The sequence below is a fragment of the Malus sylvestris genome, chromosome 8, assembly GCF_916048215.2.
Source record: "Malus sylvestris chromosome 8, drMalSylv7.2, whole genome shotgun sequence".
Classification (NCBI taxonomy): Eukaryota; Viridiplantae; Streptophyta; class Magnoliopsida; order Rosales; family Rosaceae; genus Malus; species Malus sylvestris.
Genome location: NC_062267.1, coordinates 28,379,917 through 28,405,816, shown reverse-complemented (window position 1 = coordinate 28,405,816; position 25,900 = coordinate 28,379,917). Strand labels below are relative to the sequence as shown.

The following is a 25,900-nucleotide window of genomic DNA, read 5'->3' as shown; positions in this document are numbered from 1 at the left end:
TTACTTGGGGCGCAAGTAATCAATCTATTTCTCCGTTTTGTTGCTATTATATCTTGATTCGTAGAAAAGGCTTAAGCATGGAGTGAATTCTGATAGAAAGCCTCAAGGCCTACACCTAAGGCCCCACGAAGGCATCTATTTAGCTTCATTTCATGTTGCGGTCTAGTTGGTCCGAGTATAAGGATTAACTCTGATGGGAAGCCTCAAGGCCTATACCTAAGGCCCTACAAAGGCACTCATTTGGGTTCGTCCTACCTCTTGGATTCAGATAATCAAAGGTATAATAGTGATAAGACTCTGGCAACCATAAAAGACCAAATATGATACATCCAAGCGCTGGTTTAGTTTGACAGGAAGCCTCAAGGCCTATACCTAAGGCCCCACAAAGGCACCTGTTATATCTAACTTGGTTTCTCGGGCGTATACATATTCAATCAAAGCTTAACACCCATTCAACATCTGCCATACTGAAGATGGCAGTGGCACGCCTGAGCACGACAAAGTTAATCTTGATTGTGAGCCTTAAGGCCTACACCTAAGGCCCCACAAAGGCACCCTTTCAAATTAACTCTGTCCTTCTCTTTCAGAACTGCCCGACGAGCCTTGCCCGAAGTGTGTCTTGCCCGACCAAGATCTGCCCGACAAAGGCTTGCCCGAGCAAGCCCGAGAAGAAAGCAGAAGTACGACAGATACCCTCAACCGACGCCATTCTCCCAGGGGAGCTGTGTGCTCGTCCGCCAGGAGATTCCTGCGACGAACACATCCTATAACGTCTCACTTTGCAGCCTCTACTCTTCTTAAGACATGTTTTGGATGTAAACGGACTTTGTCAATGAAGAAACATGTCAAGCACTCCCACTCAACCACTACGAAAATTACTAGACAGAGACAGTTGAGGTGAAAAGAGTCCCCACCAAGATAAGCTTTCATGATTACACTGAGACTTCAATGACCTAGCAAATTATCAACCAGACTTGATTTGATTGAATCTGAAGGCAAGGGAGAGGGAGAGAGAGAGAGAGAGAGAGAGAGAGAGAGAGAGAGATATGGAAGGAGAGAGATCGGGAAGAGTTGTATGTGTAACAGGTGGTTCAGGGTTCGTAGGGTCTTGGCTGGTTATGAGGCTTCTTGATCAAGGCTACTCTGTGAATACCACTGTTAGATCACACCCTGCAGGTAAAGTAAAAAATTAGGAAGGTTTTTTTATTTTTTATTTTATATTGGATCCGGCCTTTGAAATATTGAAATAAAGCTTTGTTTTTGTTGCTGTTTATCTGGTTTTTAATTTGTTGATTTTTTTTATTTATTAAATCTAGACAACTATAATTCATATCAACATATCTTGAAATTTTTTTTCCTTGGTATTATAAGCTCTATAATTAGAAAGAAAAATACATTTGTGAGAAGTGTTGAATATGATTTTTAGAGTGTAATAACAGTTCCCTTTACTATATTACCAATAACTTTAATTTTGGTTGTTTTTCTTAATTTTGTTGACATGGTTAATTTGGATTTTTTACCTTCTTTTGGTTGACAAATAGAGTTTGTTAATATGAGTTTAGATTAAACAATTAATTATGGATTTAGTTTTCCATTGAGCTCCATGTTTGTGTCTCGTTCCATATTGAAACCGCTCTTAGTATATGCCAGAGAACCAGAGAGATCTAAGCTACCTCACAAGTCTACCAGGAGCAACCGAAAGGCTCAAAATTTTCACAGCGGATCTCAGCAACCCGGACAGCTTCAATGCAGCCGTTGACGGATGCATTGGAGTGTTCCATGTTGCCACTCCAGTCGATTTCCAAGACAAGGAACCAGAACAAGCAGTGACCAAAAGATCAATTGATGGAGCTCTCGGCATTCTAAAGGCGTGCTTAAATGCGAAAACAGTGAAACGAGTTGTGTACACTTCTAGTGCATCCGCTGTCGTGTTTGGCAGCGGCAATGATGTGGAGGAAGTGGATGAAAGTTTTTGGAGTGACATAGATTACATTAAAGCTAAAATTTCATATGGAGGGTCATACATGGTTTCAAAGACATTAACTGAGAAGGCAGTTATTGAATTTTCAGAGAAATATGGGTTGGATGTTGTGACAGTAATGCCTTCTTTTGTTGTTGGCCCCTTTATTTGCCCTAAGCTTCCCGGATCCGTTCACAGCACACTGGCTATGGTCTTTGGTAACCTTGATGGGCTTAGCTTTCTTATCAATACGCCTATGGTGCATGTCGATGATGTTGCGAGAGCGCACATTTTCCTTTTCGAACATCATGGTGCAAAGGGGAGGTACAATTGCTCATCACATGTCATAACCCTTGTACAAATGGCTGAGTTTCTTTCTGCCAAATACCCGGAATTTCAAATACCGTCACTGAGGTACGTCAACTAGTATTCTCATATTACGAACGTGATCATTCTCTCGTTGCGTTCCAATCTCGAGATTGAAATCAAAATATCTTTATTTCTCGGTTCTATTGATCTTTCTGTGCAGCTATTTAAGGGAGGTTAAAGGTGAGAAAATGCCTGGTCTGTCATCGAAGAAGCTCTTGGATTCTGGTTTCAGATTCAAGTATGGGGTTGATGAGATTCTCGGCGATGCAATTCAATGCTGCAAAGAAAAGCATTATTTATAGTTCCGTTTTCGGATCATAATTAAGGCTCATGTTGTGTATTGGCATATGGCTCTCTTGATTCTGAATAAACATTATACAAAACCAGCATATGCCCACATACTTTGTATGTATGAATACTTTTTATTTTTGTTTTAAAATAAGAAGGAAAGAGAGAGAGAAAGTGGGTGGGAATGAGAGGTTTATGTTTATTACTTTTTTAATATTATATATATCTTAATATCATCTGTAAATGCTTCAATAAAAAACAATAAAATATGAATCTGTGAAATTATATTATTGCTCATCAAATTTTTTTTTTTTTGTGTGATAGAAGATTAAATAGTTTTTTCACTCTCTTTTAATTAACAAAGAGGATTTAGATAATAGATAGTTTAAATATTGAAAATGCATGCACATAATTAATAAAATAAAAAGAATACGAAACTAGCATTTACCGCCAAAGAGGGAGATGTCTTGGTCTTGAAAAGCTGGATATTGTCCAAACGACTGTTACAGTAGATTAAATCTTGAAAATTAGGATGTACCTCCATCCACTCTTAATCATTCCTCTTATGTTTCGTGTATGAACTTGTCCAAAAGGCAGTTACAGGAGATTATATGCATTTTCCTTCTCAATGAAGTAAAAAGTGAAAATGAAATTGTTATGCCCATTAAATGAAACTGTTGAATACGGTGTTCAAGCCTTGTTCCATGCTAAGGAGAGATTTTTTAAGGCTTATTTATAGCTACGCTTCTTAGAACTCGATTGAATTTCATTTTGTTTTTTGTAACTTGAAAGTCATTATTTTACTCTTTGCAACTCAAAATCCACTCTACTTTAACATGTTTTCATTTCATCTGTCAAATAGCGTTAAAGTTGCTAACGTGGATGGGTAAAATTGTAATATCATAGACTTATTATTTTTAGCTACGCCCTTCAAACCACCCCCTGCAACTTGAATTTAATCCCACTTTGCCCCATGAAACTCGAAAGTCGTCATTTTACTCCATTAAACTCAAATTCGCAACACGTTGCTTTAATTTCGTTCATAAGCTATTAAATATGCTGACGTGAATTAAAAATGAAAAAAAGGACTGGGTATTATGGTAAAATGGTGAACCAAAACCCAAAAAGAGAAGAACGACCTCCTAGCATCATTTATCCTACCACTAACAACCCCACCTCGCCGGTGAGTTCTCGCTTCTCTCTTCCTCACTATCCAACCATGGAATTTGAGTAAATTCTATTATGTGGGTTTGATTGGGTACACCAAGCTAATCAATTTCTTTTTTATTTTTCTCTCACTACAGCTCAAGCACAACAACCCAAGAAATCATGTCCTTATTTTCTTCTTTTAAACTTAATATTTTATGATTATTGAATGTTAACACATAATAGAGATTTATAATCAAATTCATTGGCACATGTGGTATCGTCTTATTGAGTGGTGGGTCTCACATACGTTTCACGGGGCGACTTTTGAGTTTTAGGGAGAATAAAGAGTGCCCACATGTCAAAGTTGAACGAATAGAATTTCAGGGAGCAAAATGACTATTTTTGAGTTTCAAGAGGCAAAGTGAGATCAACATCGAGTTCTACGGGGCGTAGCTAAAAGTAAGCCTATGATATTACAATTTTACGCACCCAAGTCAACAACCTTAATGGCTATTTGATAGAAGAAACAGAAACATGGTAAAGTGGAGTGAATTTTGAGTTTTGGGAAGTGGTGACTTTTGAGTTACAAGGACAAAGTGGGATCTAAATCGAGTTCCAAGTAGGGGTGGTTCAGTATAGGATCCCAAACCAAAAATGGGATCCTGAATCCCAAATCCAAAATTTTCAGGACGGGAATTTGAAGATCAATCTCGAATCGAAATTTCAGCATTCCTAATTTTCAGGGTTCCCAAAATGTTTTTGGTATTTCGAGATGAATTGGGAATGGATTTTCGATTTTGGACTTTTGGGTTGAAATTTGAGATTTTTTTGGATGTGGGCTAAAATTTGGGCTTTTGGTCTAAAATTTTGTTCCCTAATTTCATATCAATTGAAATTTAGGTTTTTTACCTCATATTAATTTGAAATTTCATACCAATTCATTCATATTAAGTCAAATTGGTGTTCCAAAGTTCCAAACTACTTAATTTCATACTTCTCTTTCTAATATAATCAACTATCAAATTACTTAAATTTAACATTCAACATGCATGCGACCAAAATAAATATATATATTTTTTCTGTTTGGTTCGGAATTCTCGAACCATTGAATATGTAATCCCGATTCCTGTACCGAAAGGTTTGGGATCGGTTTGGATACCGAAAATTTCGGTATGGGATCAGGATTTTTTTGGTTTGATTTGGGATTTTCGGGAAAATTTTCCAGCCCTAGTTCCAAGAGGCGTAACTTGTTGAAAAAGTCTTTTTATTTATTTATACAATTGGTAAAAGTACATAATAATTGTACAATCCTTATTCCTCACCCCCACCAACTCCAAGTAGGGGTGTAACTTAGGCAGGTTGGGCGCGTTCGATGGTCAACCTAGCCTTCACAATTAGGGCTTGAGTTGGGTTTGGATTCATGTGCGTTCATTCGGTCGCGGATTTCAGTTGAGTTCGGGTTTTCTCAAGTTCATCGAGTTTCATCTTATAACACCTTAACACCTTAACCAAAACAACGTCAATACTAGTTAAAATTCAATTTTACACATCATCGTTCATAGAAAACATAAATCAAATAGCTTGGAGATTATTTCTAATTTTTCAACCATGCAAAGTTGAAACTAAAGTACAAAACACCACCAAAGCTTCAATTAAAAGAAACGTACAAGCAATATTATCATTCATTATCCAATTGAAAACCAACAACAAACTTCAAATATAGTTGATACATCTGGCAGGGTTCGACTAATGGAACCTTCTCTGTTAAAACTAGCTCTCGAATCAAAGTGTGAATGTCCCTTAGAAGTGTCGCGTGCTCCCCTTGCTTATAGAATTAAATTAAAGGAAAGATCCTATTCTATTAGTTCTATTAATGAAAAGGTGATCGGGATGAGGTAGATGCCTCCCATCAGGGGGGCGGATCGCTTATCCTTGACTTTTTTTAGTGCGTACCGCTATAATAAATAAAGCTTTATGGATGAAGTATTTCAAAACTTAGACTTATTTTTAGCTGTCCTCTATACTATACATAAAATCTCACTTTAACCCCTACATTTTATAACGTTTCACTTACTATTCTTCTTAAGATATGTTTTGGACGTAAACAGAATTTGCCATTGAAGAAACGTCCATGAAAGTCAAGCATACCCACTCAACCACTAAGAAAGTTAGTAGACAGAGACAGTAGAGGTGAAAAAAGAGTTCCTTCCAAGATAAGATTTCACAATTACACCGAGACTTCAATGAGCTAGCAAATTATCAACAAGACTTGAATTTGATTGAATTTGAAGGGGAGAGAGAGAGAGAGAGAGAGAGAGAGAGAGAGAGAGAGAGAGAGAGAGAGAAGAGTAGTATGTGTAACAGGTGGTTCTGGGTACGTAGGTTCTTGGTTGGTTATGAGGCTTCTTGATCAAGGCTACTCTGTGTACCACTGTCAAATCACTCCCAGCAGGTAAAGTACAAAGATTTGCAAGTTTTTATTTATTTTTGGCTTTTAACCCAAATGGTCGTTGAGATTTGCATAACACATCATTTTGGTCCCTAAGATTGAAAATCAATAGAAATGGTCCCTGAGATTGTCCACCATCCATTATTTTGATCATTCCGTTAAAAACTCCGTTAAGTGTCCTGGAGCTCTTGGCCGAAAGTTTGGACAATTTTCAAAGTTTCGTATAACTCAATCGTTTCTTAACCAAATTCGACCCATAATATATCAAAATGAAGATAGGAAAGTTTGAAACAAGATTATACCTATTTGGAAGCCTAATGGTTTTAGCCACAACGATTTAGCCATTTAGAAATGTACCATTCTCTTTGTCTCAATGAGAAGTATGATTTTTGTTTTTGAATCACTCGATTTCATTGAGTATTGAAGAAGTTATGAACGTTTAAAGTTTACCCAGTTTCCAACGAGTTTTCCAGTTTTCCGCGGACCAGTCACCTTTCAGGCTATTTTCCGGCCATCTCCGACAACCATTGGGCTTCCAAATAGGTATAATCTTGTTCTACAATTTCCTATCTTCATTTTGATATATTATGGGTCGAATTTGGTTAAGAAACGATTGAATTACAAAGCCAAATGCTTCGGGACACTTAACGGAATTTTTAATGGAAAGACCAAAATAATTGATGGTGGACAATCTCAGGGACCATTTCTATTGATTTTCAATCTTAAAAACCAAAGTGATGTGTTATTCAAATCTCAGGGACCATTTTGGCTAAAAAGCCTTTATTTTTTTATATCGATTTTTTGAACTAATGAGATAAGGCTTTGTTGTTGCTGTATATCGGGTTTTTGATTTGTTGATTTTTTTTCGTTAAATTAACCTACACAAGTATAATCCATATCGACATATCTTGAATTCCCCCCCCTGGTATTAAGCTCTTTGTGCAGAAAACTCTAAACAAAAAATTTATTTTGGAAGAGAGTGTTTAAATTTTTTGTTTTTCTTTTCTTTTCTTTTTTAAATTATTCCTTTGCCTATTTCCATTTCCATCTCTGCTAAGATTAGTAGCAGATTAATAAAAAAGATATCATTAGGGTCAAGCCCCAAAACAAACTTGTCCAAGGTATATTAATACTAGCAATTTCCTTAATAACAATATCATTAGGAAGAAGCATACTTTGATCTTTCTAATTTCAACTACTTTTGTGCTTCGAAATTTCCTGAAAGTTATCAAGTTAAAAATAAAATTTACAAAGACACAAAATATAAATGGTCGTTAAGTTTTTTGGTGACAACCTTCAAACGCTGTTTCATCGTTGCAGAGGCATTTCATCTTTTTAGGTAATTATTTTGTCTCTAAAAGTTTATCTATTTGGGAGAAAAATGTGGAAGGGAAAAATGGGGTAACTAATATAGGTTCTTGTCTGTTAGACTTTGAACAAAAACAGTAAAATTATTTTGGAATTACTATATTGCCCAAAACTTTTATTTTGGTTATTTTGGTTTAATTTTGTTGGCGTGGTTAATTTGAATTTTTCACCTTCTTTTGGTTGATAAATAGAGTTTGTTTAATATGTAGTTTTGATTGAGCTGCATGTTTGTGTCTCGTTCCATGTTGAAACCGCTCTTAGTATATGCCAGAGAACAAGAGAGATCTAAGCTACCTTACAAGTCTACCAGGAGCAACCGAAAGGCTCAATATTTTCAACGCGGATCTCTGCAACCCCGACAGTTTCAATGCAGTCGTTGAAGGGTGCATCGGAGTGTTCCATGTTGCCACTCCGGTCGATTTCCAAGACAAGGAACCTGAAGAAGTAGTGACCAAAAGATCAATTGATGGAGCCCTCGGCATTCCAAAGGCGTGCTTAAACGCAAAAACAATGAAACGAGTTGTGTACACTTCTAGTGCAGCCGCTGTCATGTTTGGCAGCAACAAGGATGTTGAGGAAGTGGTTGAAAGTTTTTGGAGCGATATAGATTACATTAGGCCTATAAAGCGATATGGACCATACATGATTTCGAAGACATTAACTGAGAAGCCAGTTCTTGAATTTTCAGAGAAATATGGGTTGGATGTTGTGACAGTAATACCTTCTTTTGTTGTTGGCCCCTTCATTTGTCCTAAGCTTCCCGGCTCCATTTGTTAGGAATGTCGGTACTACAAGATAGAGAATGCACAAGGTAAAGTAGAAAATGGACACCACGAATTTATGTAGTTTGGCAATTTATGCATACGTCCACGAAATAAGGATCAATCTTCACTATATGAAAAAGGTGAGTACAACAAGAGTAGTCTTACCAAGCCAAAGACAAGGCTTGATGGATACAAGAAAGTATGACACACACTTTCTATCACTCTAAACTTCACTCACAATGTGTAGTGGAACACTCTCACTCTCACTTTTGGAGTGGAACTCTAGCTTTGGACTTGATCTTTTGCTACTCACACTTGGTTCTTAATTGGTTACTTCACTACAACATCACACCCATATTTATAGGTGAGGGTTTGGCATTCTACTAGTTTCTAGTGTATTGTTCAAACCTCTAGCATAGATAATTCTAGACTAGCCACAAAATTGTAGCTTCTAGATCTTTCCATTTGCAACCAAGGAAGCTAGTACTTTCTAGGTTCTTCCATCAACTTAATAACATGCTAGAATTGTCTAGCATGCTCTAGCCACCTCACTTGCTTACTAGAATAATCTAGAACATTCATCATGGGCTGGACCATATACCAACAATCTCCCCCTCCAGTCCATGAGGGAGGAATTCCGATCATGACTCCAAGTTACTTGGAGTCCATCCTAGTAGCCTTAATGCAGAATTCCAACTTTGATTTTATGACTATCTTTGTCAACATGTCTGAAGAATTATTATCGGTATGAATCTTCTTCAACTGTAGCAACTTGTTCTCGATATCATCTCTAATCCAATGATAACGAATATCAATGTGCTTAGTGCGTGAATGATATGTAGCGTTCTTGCTCAAATCCAGAGCACTCTGACTATCACAGTAAACACCATAATCACTTTGCTTTAAACCCAACTCTTGGAGAAACCGCTTCAGCCACAACAGCTCATTGCATGCTTCTGTAGCGGCTATGTTTTCAGCCTCGGTTGTGGACAAAGCAACACATTTTTGCAATTTGGATTGCCAAGACACGGCTCCCCCTGCAAAAGTAAACAAGTACCCAGATGTAGATTTTCTACCATCCAGGTCACCTCCCATGTCAGCATTTGTAAATCCTTGCAAGATTGGTTTGGAACTGCCAAAGCACAAGCACATCTTAGAAGTCCCCTTCAAATATCTGATAATCCACTTAACAACTTCCCAATTGTCTTTCCCTGGATTAGAGAGAAACCTGCTCACCACACCTACTGCATGAGCAATATCTGGCCGTGTGCACACCATTACATACATGATACTTCCTACTGCTGAAGAGTAGGGAACAACTGCCATTTTCTCCTTTTCTTCATATGTTTTTGGACACGACTCTTTGCTCAACTTGATATGATTGGTTAAAGGTGAGTTTACTGATTTGGCTGCTTTCATGTTGAACCTTTCAAGCACCCGTTCAACATACTTTTCTTGTGACAGCCACAACTTCTTGGATTTTCTGTCACGAATTATCTCCATGCCCAAAATATGCTTAGCTGGTCCTAAATCCTTCATGTCAAAGGACTTAGATAACTCTTTTTTGAGCCTTTTAATCATAGAAGCATCTTAATCGACAATCAACATGTCATCAACATAAAGCAATAAAATGATGAATTTACCTCCAGAAAATTGTTTAATATAGACACAACAGTCAGCATGAGTTCTCTTGTACCCATTACTCACCATGAATGAGTTGAACTTCTTGTTCCACTGTCTTGAAGCCTGCTTAAGACCATATAACCTTTTCTTGAGCTTGCACACCAAATTTTCTTTACCTTTGACTTCAAAGCCTTTGGGTTGCTCCATGTATATCTCATCTTCTAAATTGCCATGGAGAAATTTAGTTTTAACGTCTAACTGCTCGAGCTCAAGATCCATGCTTACTGTCATACCAAGGATAACTCGAATGGAAGTCATCTTCATCACCGGTGAGAAAATCTCATCAAAGTCAACTCCTTTCTTTTGACCAAAACCTTTGACAACCAAACGAGCCTTATACCTTGTCATGTTGTTGTCCCTTTCCAATTTGAACACCCACTTGTTTTTCGATGCTTTTCTGCCATTTGAAAGCTCTACCAGCTCATAAGCATCATTCTTTAATAAGGAATCCATCTCTGACTCCATTGCCTTCATCCATTTATCACTGTCGTTATGAGCTCTGGCCTCCTCATAAGTTTCGGGTTCTCCATAATTAGTCAACATGATATACTCTGATGAAGAATACTTGGTAGACGGTCTTCGACTTCTGCTAGATCTTCTAACTTGATCTTCATTCTCTTGCGGGGCTGGAGGCTCCCCTTAATTGGGTTCTCCTTGAATCTGCTTTTCTTGACTAGGCTTCCCTGATTATCAATCTCATGGTCTGGTACATCTTGATCAGGCTCCCCCTGATCGACATTATCTGGTTCTACAGGCACTTTATTGGCAGCTGCTTCAGGGATATCACCGCGACTTTCTTCATCTGAAGCTCATGGATCAACTCCTTTGATTGCATCATCTGGTTATGCCTCTTTACTCGAATCCCCAATTGTTTGGTCTTCATAAAAGATCACATCTCTGCTTCTGATGAACTTCTTCTGGTATGGGTCCCATAATCTGTAACCAAAATCTTCACCACCATAACCAAGAAATATGCACAATGTAGCTTTGTAGTCTAACTTCCATCTCTGCTATTTGGGCACATGCATAAAAGCTTTGCAACCAAACACCTTCAGATGAAAGTAAGAAACATCATTAACAGTCTATACTCTCTCTGGAACATCAAGACCTAATGGTACTGATGGAGATCCATACTCTCTCTGGATCAAATAGCAGGCTGTCCTTACAGCTTCACCCCAGAATGGCTTAGATAACTTTGCAATCCTCAGCATACACTTGACTTTCTCCATGATGGTTTGGTTCATTCTTTCAGCAACACCGTTATGTTGTGGATTTCCAGGAACTGTCTTCTCATGACGTATGCCATGTTTCACACAATACTTTCTAAACTGGTGAGATGTGTACTCGCCGCCGTTATCGCTACGAAGGCACTTGAGAGGTTTCCCAATTTCCCTCTCCACCATGGCATGGAACTCCTGGAATGTCTGAAACACCTGGTCTTTGGATTTCAACAAATACACCCAGACCCTTCGTGAAGCATCATCAATATAAGTAACAAAATATTTATTTCTTCCAAGTGACTCGACTTCCATGGGACCATACACATCTGAATAAACAAGATCTAACAAATTTCCTTTCTTTGTAGATGGAACAGAAAAACTAATTCTTCTTTGTTTTCTAAATAAACAGTGCTCACAAGAGTTTAACGACGTACCTTTGGCAAAGGGAATGTGAGACTTCTTTGGCAAAACTTGTAGGCCTTTCTCGCTCATGTGGCCTAGCCTCTTATGCCACAAATCTAGAGATGAGTCCTCCACATCATTCAACTCACCTTTCAAAACCTTGGCATTTGACCGGTACAACGTACAACAAAGTCATGCTCTTACTACCACCATTAAGCCTTTAGTAAGCTTCAATTTTCCTTCGCCAATATGGTGATAATATCCTTGTCGATCAAGGGTACCGATAGATATCAGATTGAGACGTATATCAGGAATATGTCTCACATAATTCAACATCAAGTGGCAACCGAGATTAATTCTTAGGCAAATATCACCAATTCCAAGAATTTTGGAATAGTTTTTATTCCCCATCTTCACTATGCCAAAGTCACATTCTTTGTATGTACTGAAGAACTCCCGTTTGGACATAGCATGGAAGGAAGCTCCATTGTTAAAGATCCATTCAATGTCTCTATCAGAGTTGCCCATATGCAAACATTCACCAACTATTTCTGGTACATCACCACGTATGACAGCGGTGGTATTGCCAATATCATCTTTCTTCTGATTGTTTCCTTCCATTTACTCTCTCTTCCAAACTCAACAATTTTATTCATATGGCCTTCTTTGCCACAATGGTGGCATACACCCCTGAACCTTGACTTAGATCGGCTAAGACTCCTGCCATGATCTCTAGGCCCTCTACTCTTGCTTCTTCTGCGGTTCTCTGTGACAAATACTTGGTTGCTATCTGTGCCAGAAATCTTTCTCCTTGTTTCTTCATTGAGCATGCTATTTTTAATATTATCAAGAGTAAGAACATCATTAGAAGTAGAGTTACTTATACTCACCACAAAGGTCTCTCAACTGTCTGGCAAGGATCCAAGTAACAAGAGTGCTTGTAGCTCGTCCTCGATCGTCATTTTCATAGTAGCCAACTGGTTGATGATATACTAGAAATTGTTCAAGTGCTCGGTTACACTTAAACCATCTTTGTACTTCACATTGATGAGCTCTTTGATCAAAAAGGCTTTCTTGGTTGGGTCTTCTTCTCGAACAAAGACTCAAGCTTCGTCCAAAACTTGCGAGCATTGGTTTCATTAGACACATGGTGAAAAACACTATCATCCACCCATTGTCTAATTGTGCCAATTGCCTTGCGATTCATCTTCTTCCACTCGGCATCAGACATGCTCTCGGGCTTAGCGGTATCTCCTTCAATTGGCTCATGCAGATCCTTGTAATAGATAATGTCCTTCATCCTTGGCTTCCATGTTACCTAATTGGAATTGGTGAGTTTGATCATAGTGCCACTTCCTTCCATCTCGTAGTACGAGCCAACCGGGCTCTGTTACCACTTGTTAGGAATGTCGGTACTACAAGATAGAGAATGCACAAGGTAAAGTAGAAAATGGACACCAAGAATTTATGTGGTTTGGCAATTTATGCCTACGTCCACGAAACAAGGATCAATCTTCACTATATGAAAAATGTGAGTACAACAAGAGTAGTCTTACCAAGCCAAAGACAAGGCTTGATGGATACAAGAAAGTATGACACACACTTTCTATCACTCTAAACTTCACTCACAATGTGTAGTGGAACACTCTCACTCTCACTCTTGGAGTAGAACTCTAGCTTTGGACTTGATCCTTTGCTACTCACACTTGGTTCTTAATTGGTTACTTCACTACAACATCACACCCATATTTATAGGTGAGGGTTTGGCATTCTACTAGTTTCTAGTGTATTGTTCAAACCTCTAGCATAGATAATTCTAGACTAGCCACAAAATTGTAGCTTCTAGATCTTTCCATTTGCAACCAAGGAAGCTAGTACTCTCTAGGTTCTTCCATCAACTTAATAACATGCTAGAATTGTCTAGCATGCTCTAGCCACCTCACTTGCTTACTAGAATAATCTAGAACATTCATCATGGGCTGGACCATATACCAACACCATTCACGGTACACTGACTTTGGTCTTTGGTAACCTTGATGAGCTTAGCTTTCTTGATCAGCCATTAATCAAGAAATGATGAAATTTAGAGAGAGAAAGAGTGTTGGTATTCAAAGTTCACTAACTCAATACCAAAAAATATGTGGGTGATAAGTTTTCTAACTTTATCACACCTCTCACTATCACTCTCAATAAAATTGGACAAATGAAAAGAAAGAAGTAGCAAACTTGTTGATAACAAAATACTTTTAAATATTAGAAGAGTTTATAACTCTTAAAGGTTACAAGCTGAAAATGAGAATTGGGAATTACTAAGAGCCTTACGGGAAGGCTTTCTTATACTTGCAGAAACAAAAGGAGCCACACAAGTGGTTTTTTTTAATAAACAAAAATACACACACACATGCAATCAATAATGGTGTTTACCATCTTTTAATAAACAAACATCACAACCTTTCGGCTAGCAGCTCACACTTTCTGAAAAATGTTCCAACAATTTCTGAAAAGTGTTCCATCACTTTCTGAAAGGTGTTCCACCACTTTCGGCCACTGTATTTGATTTGAACTTCCAACAAAGAGAAAGATCGAAGGGAGAGAAATGAGTGGTTTTTGTAAATTGTAATACTTTTGCTTAACTAAGAAGTTTTTACATCACAACTACTATTTATAATAAAGCCATAGATCATTACAGCTTCACCAACAATCGTAACTAACTGCACTTACATTGAGTTGACAAAAGGCACAATATCTACCATTGATTATACTCTAACATGGTGCATGTCGATGATGTTGCCAGAGCGCACATTTTCCTTTTCAAACATCATGATGCAAAAGGGAGGTACAACTGCTCATCACATGTCATAACCCTTGTACAAACGGCTGAGTTTCTTTCTGCCAAATACCCGGAGTTTCAAATACCCTCAGTAAGGTACGTCAAATGTTATTCTTCATACTATGAACGTGATTCTCTCGTTGTGTTCCAATCTTGAGATTGAAATCAAAGTATATTTCATCTCGGTTCATTTGATCATTCTATGCAGCTATTTAAGGGAGGCTAAAGGTGAGAAAACACCTGGTCTGTCGTCAAAGAAGCTCTTGGATTCAGGTTTCAGATTCAAGTATGGGGTTGATGAGATGCTCATCGGTGCAATTCAATGCTGCAAAGAAAAGCATTATTTATAGTTCCGTTTACAGATTATAATTAAGGCTCATATATGATTATATGGACATTTCGTTCCATACCAGAAAAACATCACATTTGTTTGATGGGAAAGGAACTTGTACAAACGATATACATTGTATGTGTGTTGTAAGAAGAAAATGCATGCCCTTATTTACCGGCATATGTTCTGGCATATGACTCTCCAGATTCTGATTCAAGTTTACAAGTTACCGTATCTTTTTTAATTTCATGTTCACATGTCACGTGTATCGGCATATGGCTCTCTCGATTTTGAATGAATATTATACAGAAATATTGAAAATGCATGCCCATAATTAGTAAAATAAGAAGAACGAAATTAGGATTTACTGCACGAAGAGGGAGATATCGTGGTCTTGAAAAGCTGGAACTGTCCAAACGGCTATTACAGTAAATATATCACGAAAATGAGACTGAGAGAGATTAACTGCGTAAATTATACATAGTTGAGTAAATGTAGGAAATGGCATACCTGGATGTTGACAGAAATGAGCTGATAGGCCACCCTTTCTCGAGGAGACAGGCTAACACTCTTGACACCGTTGGCATGTACATTTCACTGGAGTCCCCCGTCATTAGATTTATCTTTTAAGACTTGGATGGTGTTTTCTTTTTGTTTCTACAGAAAATCTATAGGAATTCTGGCGTTTCCAACACGCATGCATGAAAATGAACAAAGAAATAAGCTAATCATACCAGAAATTTGTTCCGATAACTTGATCTTTAACATCAGAAGTACAAACCTTCACTACTCATTAAACTGATTGGAAAAGGTGCGTACACAAGTAAGGAATATCAAAGCTCCGCTGATTGCGCAAAGTTAATACAAAAAAACAGCATCACCTGCAAACTTTTCAGCGCTGAGGACACCTATTTTTGAGATTCCTTCCGAAGCCAGTCAGATTCAGACGGAACAAGGACTTTGCCATGTTCATACGTCAGTAATAAGATTTCGTAGTTGATCGATAAGAAATTTGATACACGTGTTCTTGTTCACAAGCTCCTATAAATAAAAACAAGGTCAGTAGAAAGTTTTACTTGATCGTTTTGGTGATCCATCTGCAGAATCAGCATTATGTTTAACAAATGGTGATACCAATGACATTCAAGCTGAGATAAAGTCCGTATATACATGCACATAAGCTCGTAGATAATGAACGAGTCAAAACTAAGGGATTGATTGTTATGACATTTCAGATTATGTATTGACACTTTTTGCTGCACTTCACCAAGCTTGAGATTCCAAGTACGAAGCGAGGCCACACAGTTCTTATACCGAAATCCAGCCTCTTCAAGAGATCCTCCAGTACCAGGACCAGCAGCACCAACTAAGTCTCCATGGTGATGGGTAAGCGTTTTCAGAAGAAGATGAATCATCATCATTGACACCGAGTGGGAGGAAGGACCATTTGCAGCGTTAGCAGCAGCTGACGCTGTGGCTGGGGTGCAGAGCTCGTTGTTCATGGACGAGAGAATTTAGAAAGCTGCCTCGATGGTTTCTTCTAGATGCTTCTGTCCTTCCGTTGCTAGCTCCTGCGTCGTCTTAGGGCTTAATGTTAATTCATTAACGTCCTTTTCTTTCCTTTTTTTGGACTGTGGTAGGTGACAAATGATTCAGAATAATATTTTACTTCAACACAATTTTAGCAGGCCATGAAAATAGGAAGCAACAAGATATAGAAGAAAACAAAGCTCACTCAACAGAGCAGCACAACAAAGGCTCTTAAGAGGCAGCAACCGAAAAAAAAAAAAACCTGCATTAACCAGGAACAACCCATCTAAGCAGCAACCCACCAACCCCGAAAACAAACTGAATCAAATTACAAGGGAAGGGATAAACCATTCCTCCCCATCGTTGTTCCACCTTTCAATTCTCCCCACCAGCAGATCTCTTCTTTACGTCACAGCTTTCAATATTTTCCAGCTCTTATACGTATAGGTTGATAGATGATTTGTATTTCTCTTTAAATTTTGTATTTAAACAAAGAGAAAGTGAAAACTATGGGACTCTCCCGTCTGTGTTTCGATTACAGTCAAGGGCGAGGCTGTCGGGATTGAATTTTCGAGCAATCCACATTTTCGAGCTTGATTGAATCACAACGGAGGAGAGAATGTTCAAGGATTTGCTACATTGTCTTAGGAAAGCTTGGTAAATGCAGGTTCTGCAGAAAAAGCAACAACTTTACTATTAAAGAGCTATAAAATGTAGGGTTTAAACTGGAAAATTATACCCAAAAAAGAAACTGAATAACTTGCACTAAAAAATTATACAATCCTCCGAAATAAACAGGAAATGGAACAACGTCGAGGGAAAGGGTTTATACAATGTGATTTGCACTATTCATCATCATCGTCATCAGAATCTGGTTCTAGAGATCTAACAAGATTGCGGTACTTTTCAGGCGAATCATACGCAGTTGGGGTGGTGAGAATGGCCTTCTCCAACCAGAACTTATCATATTCCTTCTTCTCAGTCAACGTGTGGAAGAACCTTCCCCACTTGTACATTGCACGCTGCAAACGGATACTCTTGGACCCTGAAAACACAAACTTGATGTAGTCCTTTGCCAGCCGAGTAATCTCCTCACCACTGATGATGTACACATACTGCAAGAAAACCATTCGAGTTTGAAATGTAAATACATATTGGGTAAAACAGTAATATTCCACATCCAGATTCTTTATCAGATGATCTACAACTACTAGCAATTATCATAGCTCTTATTGAAAATATTAGGATAAATAGGCTTGACCTTTTTGCACAGAAGCCCTCCAGTAAGAAAAATAAAATAGCCCGAAAAGAATTATTTTTTAACTCGGAAGACACTGACGCACTAAATCCAACCCTATCCCACAAATGATCCACCTCCTCACGCACTAGCTCCTAAAAAATCATCATATTCCTTTCCATCCACAATACCGAAAAACATCCCATCGTCCCTGCACCATATCCTTCTTTCTCCCTCCGAAGAACTTATACTTCTCACTCAATACGGCCTTGCATGAAATTGGAATATCCAAGCTTATTAGACTCCCTAAACGATCCCTGCCACAAGTACAGAGCAATGACCAATAAAGGAGCAAACGATTACACATCCACCTTTGGAATCAAAGACGCCAAGACGACCATCTCCTCCGAACCATATCACAAGTATTCATCCTCGAACTAACAATAATCAAATCTAAGACTCGTATCTTAAAAGGTACTATAGACTTCCAAATGCATGAGAGGGAACCAGTAAAACATTATTTCTAAACAAGCCAACTTTATGAAAACAATCCAACAAGTCTGTTAAACAGTCAGAGGATTAGAAGGACGGACTTAAACACAACCTTGCACTGAAAGCAGTATCAAAATGAGATGATTTGTATGAGCGACAAAAAAAGGTTACAGAAGCTGTTTCCCCCGCCCAACACTCTTCCTAAAGACTCATTGTTTTCCTATTTCCCAGCCTAAATCAACAAAAAGAGGTGAAACTGTAAAGGCCTTGAGAAATATCTTTCCAAGGGCATCAACTTGAACCTCTTTAGTAAAGCATGTTATTCAAAACATCACATTGAAGAAATTAAAACAGAAATCATAACTGTTTTACTCGAATACTCAATGACATTATTGCTTCTTGAAAATCCTAAATCACCCTTTGCTAAGAAAACAGTTAGAAGAACATAATTTATTGATGAGGATAAAATGGTAAAACACAAGAAATACACAATGCCTGATCAAGAAACAGCAAGAGTGTGGGATTATTACCAGAAAAATAAACCCAACAGTTGCTAGAATCACTTGCAGTGTTTCATCCATGATTCCAGCAAAGCCTTCATCTTCTGTTCCACCAGAGCCACCTAAACCATCACCACCACCACCACCGCCCCTTCCTTTGCCACCTCCGCCCCCACCTTTCTCTTCATAGAATTCGTTCTTTTCAATCTGCTGACGTAGCACATCCTCTATTGACCCTTCCTTTTTGAAATTACCCATTGCTTTCTCAAGAGCCTTCCAGGGGGAACCCTGTTTGCATTAAGAAGTGCAGTGAGAATATGGTGTCACTGGAATGCATTTGCACGCTTACAAAGAAACTTGCAGAAGTTAATGAGCATCCATCCTTCTCAACTTTTCCCTTTTTATAATTTGGGCACACATCTTCATACATATGCCATAAAATACATAATAATTCCTCCCATCAATACCCAACACCAATTACTCTACAAAATTGACTTTGATTAAGCAAAAAACAGAAAAAAATCATGATAATTTTAATAAAAATGCATACAAAGCATCATTTCAAATCCAAAGAAGAAACATTACAATGACGACAAGGAAAACATGATAGGAAAATGTAGGATTTTTTTCTTTCCATAAAGCCCTAAAAAGAGTAAGTAGCAGACAAAAAGTTTGTGCTTCTGACCCTGTTTAGTCTATATGCTTGTGTACTCGAAGACTCAAAGATTGATGCATAAGATAGGTAATGCACCAAATACTTGCAAATTTTAAGTAAATAATAAATGTCAACACTGCTCTCTTAACTTAGAAAATGTATCATATGTTGTTGAACTTCAAAATAACACATTTATAATTTAACCCCATTAAGTGACATTATTGAGTTTAGCGGGTAAATTGTGTATTATAATTTTACTTTTATTTTTGGTGATCATCTAAGCATCACTTGGTCATATTTACGAGCAAACTGATCTTCACTATTCATGCTAAACAAAGAGCAATTATTGTGCATGTGACCTAAAATATGTTTGATCTTGTGGATAAGAATTGCTTATTTATTTTTCTTATTATGCATATGATTTCTTCGAAATTTCTCCTCCCACTCTAAGAATAATGATTTAATTGGTCTATATGCTATGCTGACATAACAACTGGCACTCAAAGGACTATTTCTGTTAAAAAAGTACATCATAAGTTACAATTTGGACCGACTAAATATATGAATGTTAAATTAGGGGAGTGTTGGTGAAATCAACTAATTAAGTGAATGAAAGCAGGTCATGTGATTGATGGTACTTTTAAATACATCAGATGCTCTACTTAAGAAGAATCGGGAGGGATGATTAAGAAAAAGACAAGACTTATGAGAAGATAAAGCTATCATTCAACTTAAGATCTACATGACTAATCATGCACTTAACTACTTGCATTCAATGAGGCGCATGAAAGGTACAAAATTGGCCCCTAGCAGAACAATCCTGATATTTCTACGGGAAAGCACCGGAATCTCAAAAATTTAGGGGAGGAAGATCAGATGGTTCCTAGGGGACATTTGAACCAATATCAATAAGGAAAGGCAGAAACTTTGAAGACAGTTAGTAACTCGAATGAAATTTCCATTACATTTAAAGGAACACAGTTCAAGCATAATAAATAACTCAAGTATTTTGTAGGAACATGCAGAAAGGTCTCTTACCTCATCACCGTTTTCATTCTTTCCCTTGCCACCCAATAAACAGACAGGTGCAGATCGGTGGTACTTAGATACGACCCCGCATTGCTGGTTGTTCAGTACAGCCACGCATTGTTGCCGGATTCGTGCATTATGTTTTGGTTTCAATAAAGTTCCAAGGAGACATTTAGCACGATTTGGAAGCAAACACGGATTAGAATAGAGGCGGAGAGATTGAGATGGGTTCCTGAAATAGATGCTAGGTTGGCAGGATGTTATCTGAACGGTGTTCATCCTCGGAAAATAATCTTCGTGTGCCTTCTAACTCTCACATGAAGCTTCAAACTTCTAAACTAGCATTCTTCAAGTGTCATTGAACAATTAGCCCGTATGAATTTGTCGAAAAACACGAAAACTAATTACAAACCAGATAGTATAACATGCCCAATTACATATTAACCATAAACAATGCAACAAAACCAAGTAAACGTCAAATCCTATTCTATTAACACAACCAAATAATAGGAGAAATAAATCCCAAATTATGACGAAAATCGCAAAGGGTCCTAAAAATTCTGGAAAGAAAGGGGTTAGTTTTATGGGTTCTGAAAATCCAAGAAAAAAAAAATTGGAAACGCATGATCAAAAAGCAAACAAATTTATTAAAAAAAATTGAAAGAAATTCAAATCACCTTCAAAAAAGACAGAATAATCAGAGAGCAAAGTTATGATATTAATCTCCACGAACACAGAAAGCTGAGAGGAGGATTTCATACCTTGCTGCGTCGAGTTGTAAACTGTAATTGTAAATTGTGATGGAGGAGGAGGAGCACAAAGGAGGTGAGGTCGCTGCCTCCTTCCTTCCCGACCCTTCTTCTTCTTCTGAAGCTTTTCGGGTCGCAGCTTGGATAATACGCGGGTTTAAGGGTTTTAGCATCTACGCCGCTCGTTTCAACTTACTCAAATCAGCGGTCGGTTGCGATGTCCGGCCCATTTAAAACAGTAAACATATTTGTCTACTATCTCTACTAATTTTTGTTTTTATTTTTACGGTAAATTACAGTTTGAATTCTCAAGTTTTATTAAAATTACAATATCATACGTTATCAGTTAACGTTACGGTATAATACAAAATTGTGATTTAATTATAATGACATACATCTATTAAAAAATCAATTACATAAGTCGTTTGATGACGTGATAAGATAAAAACAAAGTTAAAAAATAATTATTCAAAGTAATTACATTGTTGATGGACAGAATTGTAAAGTTGGTTTTATAGACAAAATAATGGAAATCTTAACAAACGAAACATTTTTTATACTGTTCATTTTTAATGTTAAAAATATTTTTACTATAAAAAGTCATTTATGATACTATTCACTTACAACACATTTTTATTATTTTGGTTAAAACTCAAATCAACCATTTTGATTAGTTTTTCTCAAAATAAATGAGTTATATACAATTTCCAAATTTAAAAGCCTCTAAAAGAAAAAACCAGTTTGCCAAAAAAAAAAAAAAAGCAAAACCCAAGTGTAAGCTCAGTTCTTTGCTCTGTTCGTACCGTGTCTGTATCTGTACGACTGTTTAACTGAATGTTTGCTGGGTTTGCTGGGTTTAGGTGTTTGGAATTGGTGGCTTCTCATCTAGTCTCTTCCCAGCAGCAATAGCCGGTGAATTGTTTTCATTTATGGAAATATAATATATATGTATATGTATGCATGTATGTATGTATAAAACCTGCTGAAGATGAATTAGGCGCCGTTTGGTTGCAGAAGAATGATGATATTAGTAGCCGCTTTCGGTTTCTTAGTGTTTGGTTGATTTCTTCAGTAGTTTTCGTTTTTGATAGATTGAGCTAAATAAGAGGACAAAAGAAACAATGTAGAGAGTAGCATCACATTTAGAAAGGAGATTTAATTGAGATTAGGAGTCACTGTGGAATGGGCCCCCGTTTAGTAATGGGCAACCCGGTATCAAGCTTGACGACGTTTCTTGCACGAGTACAAGATTCAGTGAAGATGGATCGAGGCTTATAGTGATAAAATATGATTCAGTGATTAGCATATATGATTGTACCAGCTATGGAGAGATCAGGACAAGAATGTCACCGTATGGAGGACAGACACTGGTGATCCCGTTTATCAATATATCAACACCAAAAGAACATGACAGAAGCTACATGGTGCGGTGCTCATTGTTTTACACTGTCTAATAATTCATGTTATGGAATTAGGCATGTATCCCAACTCAGATATGAGTGTGGATTTGTTCCTTCAGAAGGATTTTTTGTTTGTTGCCGAGAAATTTCCGAGCTCGTCATAGAACATCTGCAAGTAGGAGATGGAAGAAAGGTGATATTTACGACATGTTCTGTTTTACCAAATCTGTAACAATACGAAGGGATATGCAGTTGTTGCAAAAGAACATTCATTTTTGTCTCTTGTTCGTATGATTGATTACTTGTATTGACCGAATCTGCAAAGAATTTCCAATATTGGAATATGTTTTGCCACCTCCCTAGTAGAATATAACTAACAACTTCTTTAACTTATCCCCATATTCATTGTTGAAAAGATCAAACGGCCGCTGCCACATTCGCGAAGCTAACGCTTATCTAATTTCGTTGACAAAACAGGGTAAAGAGGGACAGAATAAAATGAAATATACGACTTTGAATTAAAAGAAAGGAAAACTAATGAAAATAACTTGAAAACTTTGAGTTTTAATGATAAGGACAAAATAAAAGGTAAAGTGAATAGTACCATAATTGACTTTTTAGTGTAAAAATGTGGTTTTTCGTTAAAGTGAACAGTACCAGAAACTTTTCGTTAAGGTTCCTTAAAAGAATGATATTAACCAGCTTACAGAAACAAAAGAATGAGATCAAAGTATCTTTCGCTTTGAAGACACATGAGGAAAGAAAAGAAAGTAATACAAACATGGCTTGATTGTGCCAACAAAATAACAAAAATAATTAATTAGTCGAAATATCAAAGAATCTGGGTCATTTCGTTAGTTGACTGCAGAACAAATGCGGCGGATTTCACCATTTGCGGCAGATTTTACACCGATGTTACTCATTTTCACCATCGACTTTCCGAACTCGATGTTGAAATTCAATGCTTGTAAGCCTCTCACGCCCAAAAATCGTTGGACAAAACTTTTAGTCGTGGCATCGGTCCACAACTTCTGATCCGACTCAAGTATTCCGCGACCATTCTTCAAATTTGTAAAGAAAGTTGCATCGAATCTATTTGCGCTGCCCGTGTCTAAATCAACACGCCTGGCCACGTCACCATTTTCAGGGCAAATTGATCGCAGTTGAGCAAGGAATTTAGGGTTGATGGTTTCGTCAGCGCCATTTGTGCTCGTGTTGAAGTTATACAGCCTGTATCTGAAGAACTGGCAAGCTGAAGTGCCAATGGTGTGTGCACCAACGAGCGTGACAAGATCTTGAGTGTTGAGACCCAAATCTTGGAACTTGGCCTTTTGTACATCAATGGAATCTCTAAAGCCAGGCAAATTACTAGTCTCGGTGGCCAAGGAAACTCGTCCATCTTTTCTTCCAGTAGGCACATTCCAAGTGAATCCTTTGGTCTGCAATAAGTAAAATTATGTACGTTAGAGGAGAGTATGAATATATAGTTGTTTTTACAGATATACCAACTCAAAATTGACAAGCACAAGAGCAACAATCAAATAAATAATTAATACTTACGAGAACCACGGAATCACGGGCAGCGAGGGCGAGAATATCTGCACAAGAAACAACTCCTGGGCATGCAGCTTCGAGCTTGGTCTTTGCATCGTCAATGACTTCCCAACCTCTTAAACCGAGGTTAGGCCCAGCGGTTTTCTCAGTATTAGGGCCGTCAAGAAGGATAGAAGCATCACAACCTTGGACGAAGCAGTCATGGAAGTGCATCCTTAACAAGCCAGGAGCAACGGAAGGGTTGGAGTTGAAATGAGTTTGAATTGTTTGTTTGACAATAGACTCAGCTGCCGGACATGTACGCGAATAGAATCCAACGCGCGTAAGTTGGCCCTGGCCTTGCACCATCACCAAGGTGGTAGCCAAACCAACAAGTAGCTGTAGAAAGTACATTAAGGAGCTCATCTTGTGGTAGATTTTGGTGCTTAAGGATGCGTGTGTGTGTGTGTGTATATATTGCAAGCTAGATGCAGCTTATAGCTTTGGTTTTGCGAGTAGCTAGCTAGCACGAAGATGATAACAAAGAGTTTTTGGCTCTGTGAATATTGTAATCTGCTGGTTATGTTTAGGAGTGAATGAAAGCCTCAAGTATTTATAGGAGGTGGTCAAATAATTAAACGCGTAGAAATTGGATGAATTATATTATATATGCATGTATCTTATATATGTGAGGGTAAACAAAGTCGGCCTACAACTTGCTCGCGCTTGGAAGTAATAAGTTTTGGTTTACTCTTTCCTCACTTCTAACGCCCACCCGTGGATGCATGGTGGGTGTTGTTCCCTCTTGACGCAGCCAAATATAATAAGAAGGATCCAATGAAATGTTTTCGCTAACACGCCCTAGAATTCACTAGGAAAAGAGAGAAAAAACTTATGTTTATTGAATAATAGTCGAAAAAATTACAAATCTAAGAACAAAATGACCTATTTATGTTGTTCTTAACCATAGAAACTCTAGGTATCTAAATAGGAAAGGGAATGAACAAATAATAAAATATAAAAACATCCTACGATATTAAATTCAGAATTTAATATTGTAAACGACCTAATTCGTCCAAATTCTATCTGAACTTATTGTGTAATAAGTCGTTTGGTAAATCTCATCGTTTTCTTTGAATCCATATATTATATGGGTCTAAAACAGACATGTAAAACTAAAGTTGCGTCAATCCGGACAATATGAAAGTTCAAAACATCCACTTTCGGGATATAATAACAATAAATAACTTATTAACATGTAAATTACCAATTATCTAATTACTTTTTTTGATTACTTATTACTTTATTCTTTTAATTTTATTACATATAAAACAACCTAATTTCTGTTCTACATCACTTTTTTATTGTTTTTTGTTCAAACAAGGAACCACAGTTCCGCTTCTGAAATTTCTACGCCTACTTTGTCAACCATATATAAATATATACACTATTTTCTAATTGGTGGGTTACTTTACCGCGTATCTTTGTCTAATTGCCAACCGTCGTCGTTTTCAGCCAATCATTTCTTTAATCGCTGCCATGAAATGCTAGAAACAACATTGCATAGAAAGGGTCATCAGCACTCTGCATGGAGAGAGGAAAATGATTACCAAGGATTTGGTGGACACATGCTATGGTGCCAACCAAGTCAGATTAAAATATAATACAATTGAAATGACTCATTTACCATATATGGAATTTTCTTTTGAAACAAATAAACTTTATTAAAACTGACTTAAGAACATATATAGAGAAGACATGTCAAGTGTAACCAAGAGGTCGCACAAGCGAAAAGAAAAACCCACAACTTTGCAATTACAAACTTATTAAGGATACGAGACAAATCCAACCAATTAACACTCATGATGACTAAACATGCAAGTTGTAGAACTATAGTAAAAGCATCACGTGGAAATGATCGCTCCACCCTTTGATCATACAATCATCAGTAAAGAAGCACTT

The 25,900-nt window shown here is 37.5% G+C and overlaps 4 protein-coding genes and 1 pseudogene across 7 annotated transcripts; 2 read left to right on the top strand and 3 right to left on the bottom strand.

Moving 5' to 3' along the window:
* Nucleotides 1-838: 838 nt before the first annotated feature.
* LOC126632995 (vestitone reductase-like) lies at nucleotides 839-15,005 on the top strand. 2 transcript variants are annotated; one of them, XM_050303541.1, is made up of 3 exons: nucleotides 839-1,176; nucleotides 1,651-2,374; nucleotides 14,691-15,005. In XM_050303541.1, the coding sequence occupies exons 1-3, from the start codon at nucleotides 1,047-1,049 to the stop codon at nucleotides 14,830-14,832; spliced, it is 996 nt and encodes a 331-aa protein (XP_050159498.1). In that variant the 5' UTR covers nucleotides 839-1,046; the 3' UTR covers nucleotides 14,833-15,005. The 2 variants fall into 2 exon arrangements, with proteins under 2 accessions (XP_050159498.1, XP_050159497.1); XM_050303540.1 differs by lacking the exon at nucleotides 14,691-15,005 and adding an exon at nucleotides 2,490-2,907 and having other exon boundaries at nucleotides 851-1,176.
* Nucleotides 7,272-13,745, top strand: LOC126633007 (vestitone reductase-like). Its single transcript, XM_050303558.1, has 2 exons — nucleotides 7,272-8,349; nucleotides 13,650-13,745. The coding sequence occupies exons 1-2, from the start codon at nucleotides 7,848-7,850 to the stop codon at nucleotides 13,727-13,729; spliced, it is 582 nt and encodes a 193-aa protein (XP_050159515.1). The 5' UTR covers nucleotides 7,272-7,847; the 3' UTR covers nucleotides 13,730-13,745.
* A 640-nt stretch (nucleotides 15,006-15,645) lies between the features above and the next one.
* On the bottom strand, nucleotides 15,646-16,456 carry LOC126631507 (mediator of RNA polymerase II transcription subunit 30-like; annotated as a pseudogene).
* A 586-nt stretch (nucleotides 16,457-17,042) lies between these two features.
* On the bottom strand, nucleotides 17,043-21,195 carry LOC126633003 (uncharacterized). 3 transcript variants are annotated; one of them, XM_050303551.1, is made up of 4 exons: nucleotides 21,018-21,195; nucleotides 20,266-20,602; nucleotides 18,603-18,860; nucleotides 17,043-17,458 (listed from the first exon to the last, which is right to left on the bottom strand). In XM_050303551.1, exons 2-4 carry the CDS (start codon nucleotides 20,533-20,535, stop codon nucleotides 17,189-17,191), a joined length of 798 nt encoding a protein of 265 aa, XP_050159508.1. In that variant the 5' UTR covers nucleotides 20,536-20,602; nucleotides 21,018-21,195; the 3' UTR covers nucleotides 17,043-17,188. The 3 variants fall into 3 exon arrangements, with proteins under 3 accessions (XP_050159508.1, XP_050159509.1, XP_050159510.1); XM_050303552.1 differs by having other exon boundaries at nucleotides 20,266-20,594; nucleotides 21,018-21,192; XM_050303553.1 differs by having other exon boundaries at nucleotides 20,266-20,589; nucleotides 21,018-21,192.
* Nucleotides 21,196-22,998: 1,803 nt separating this feature from the next.
* On the bottom strand, nucleotides 22,999-24,504 carry LOC126632998 (peroxidase N1-like). The gene is made up of 2 exons (XM_050303545.1): nucleotides 23,966-24,504; nucleotides 22,999-23,844 (listed from the first exon to the last, which is right to left on the bottom strand). Exons 1-2 carry the CDS (start codon nucleotides 24,362-24,364, stop codon nucleotides 23,260-23,262), a joined length of 984 nt encoding a protein of 327 aa, XP_050159502.1. The 5' UTR covers nucleotides 24,365-24,504; the 3' UTR covers nucleotides 22,999-23,259.
* Between the last annotated feature and the right edge of the window lie 1,396 nt (nucleotides 24,505-25,900).

Excerpts from the sequence above, each read along its gene's own strand:
- LOC126632998 (XM_050303545.1), bottom strand. The coding sequence starts at position 24,364 with ATGAGCTCCTTAATGTACTTTCTACAGCTACTTGTTGGTTTGGCTACC. Across the intron at positions 23,845-23,965 it reads CCCGTGATTCCGTGGTTCTC|ACCAAAGGATTCACTTGGAA; the intron begins GTAAGTATTAAT and ends TACTTATTGCAG.
- LOC126632995 (XM_050303541.1), top strand. The coding sequence starts at position 1,047 with ATGGAAGGAGAGAGATCGGGAAGAGTTGTATGTGTAACAGGTGGTTCA. Across the intron at positions 1,177-1,650 it reads TGTTAGATCACACCCTGCAG|AGAACCAGAGAGATCTAAGC; the intron begins GTAAAGTAAAAA and ends AGTATATGCCAG. Across the intron at positions 2,375-14,690 it reads TTTCAAATACCGTCACTGAG|CTATTTAAGGGAGGCTAAAG; the intron begins GTACGTCAACTA and ends CATTCTATGCAG.
- LOC126633003 (XM_050303551.1), bottom strand. The coding sequence starts at position 20,535 with ATGAACACCGTTCAGATAACATCCTGCCAACCTAGCATCTATTTCAGG. Across the intron at positions 18,861-20,265 it reads AGAATGAAAACGGTGATGAG|GGTTCCCCCTGGAAGGCTCT; the intron begins GTAAGAGACCTT and ends TAATGCAAACAG. Across the intron at positions 17,459-18,602 it reads CTGTTGGGTTTATTTTTCTG|TATGTGTACATCATCAGTGG; the intron begins GTAATAATCCCA and ends GTTTTCTTGCAG.
- LOC126633007 (XM_050303558.1), top strand. The coding sequence starts at position 7,848 with ATGCCAGAGAACAAGAGAGATCTAAGCTACCTTACAAGTCTACCAGGA. Across the intron at positions 8,350-13,649 it reads TTGTCCTAAGCTTCCCGGCT|CCATTCACGGTACACTGACT; the intron begins CCATTTGTTAGG and ends CATATACCAACA.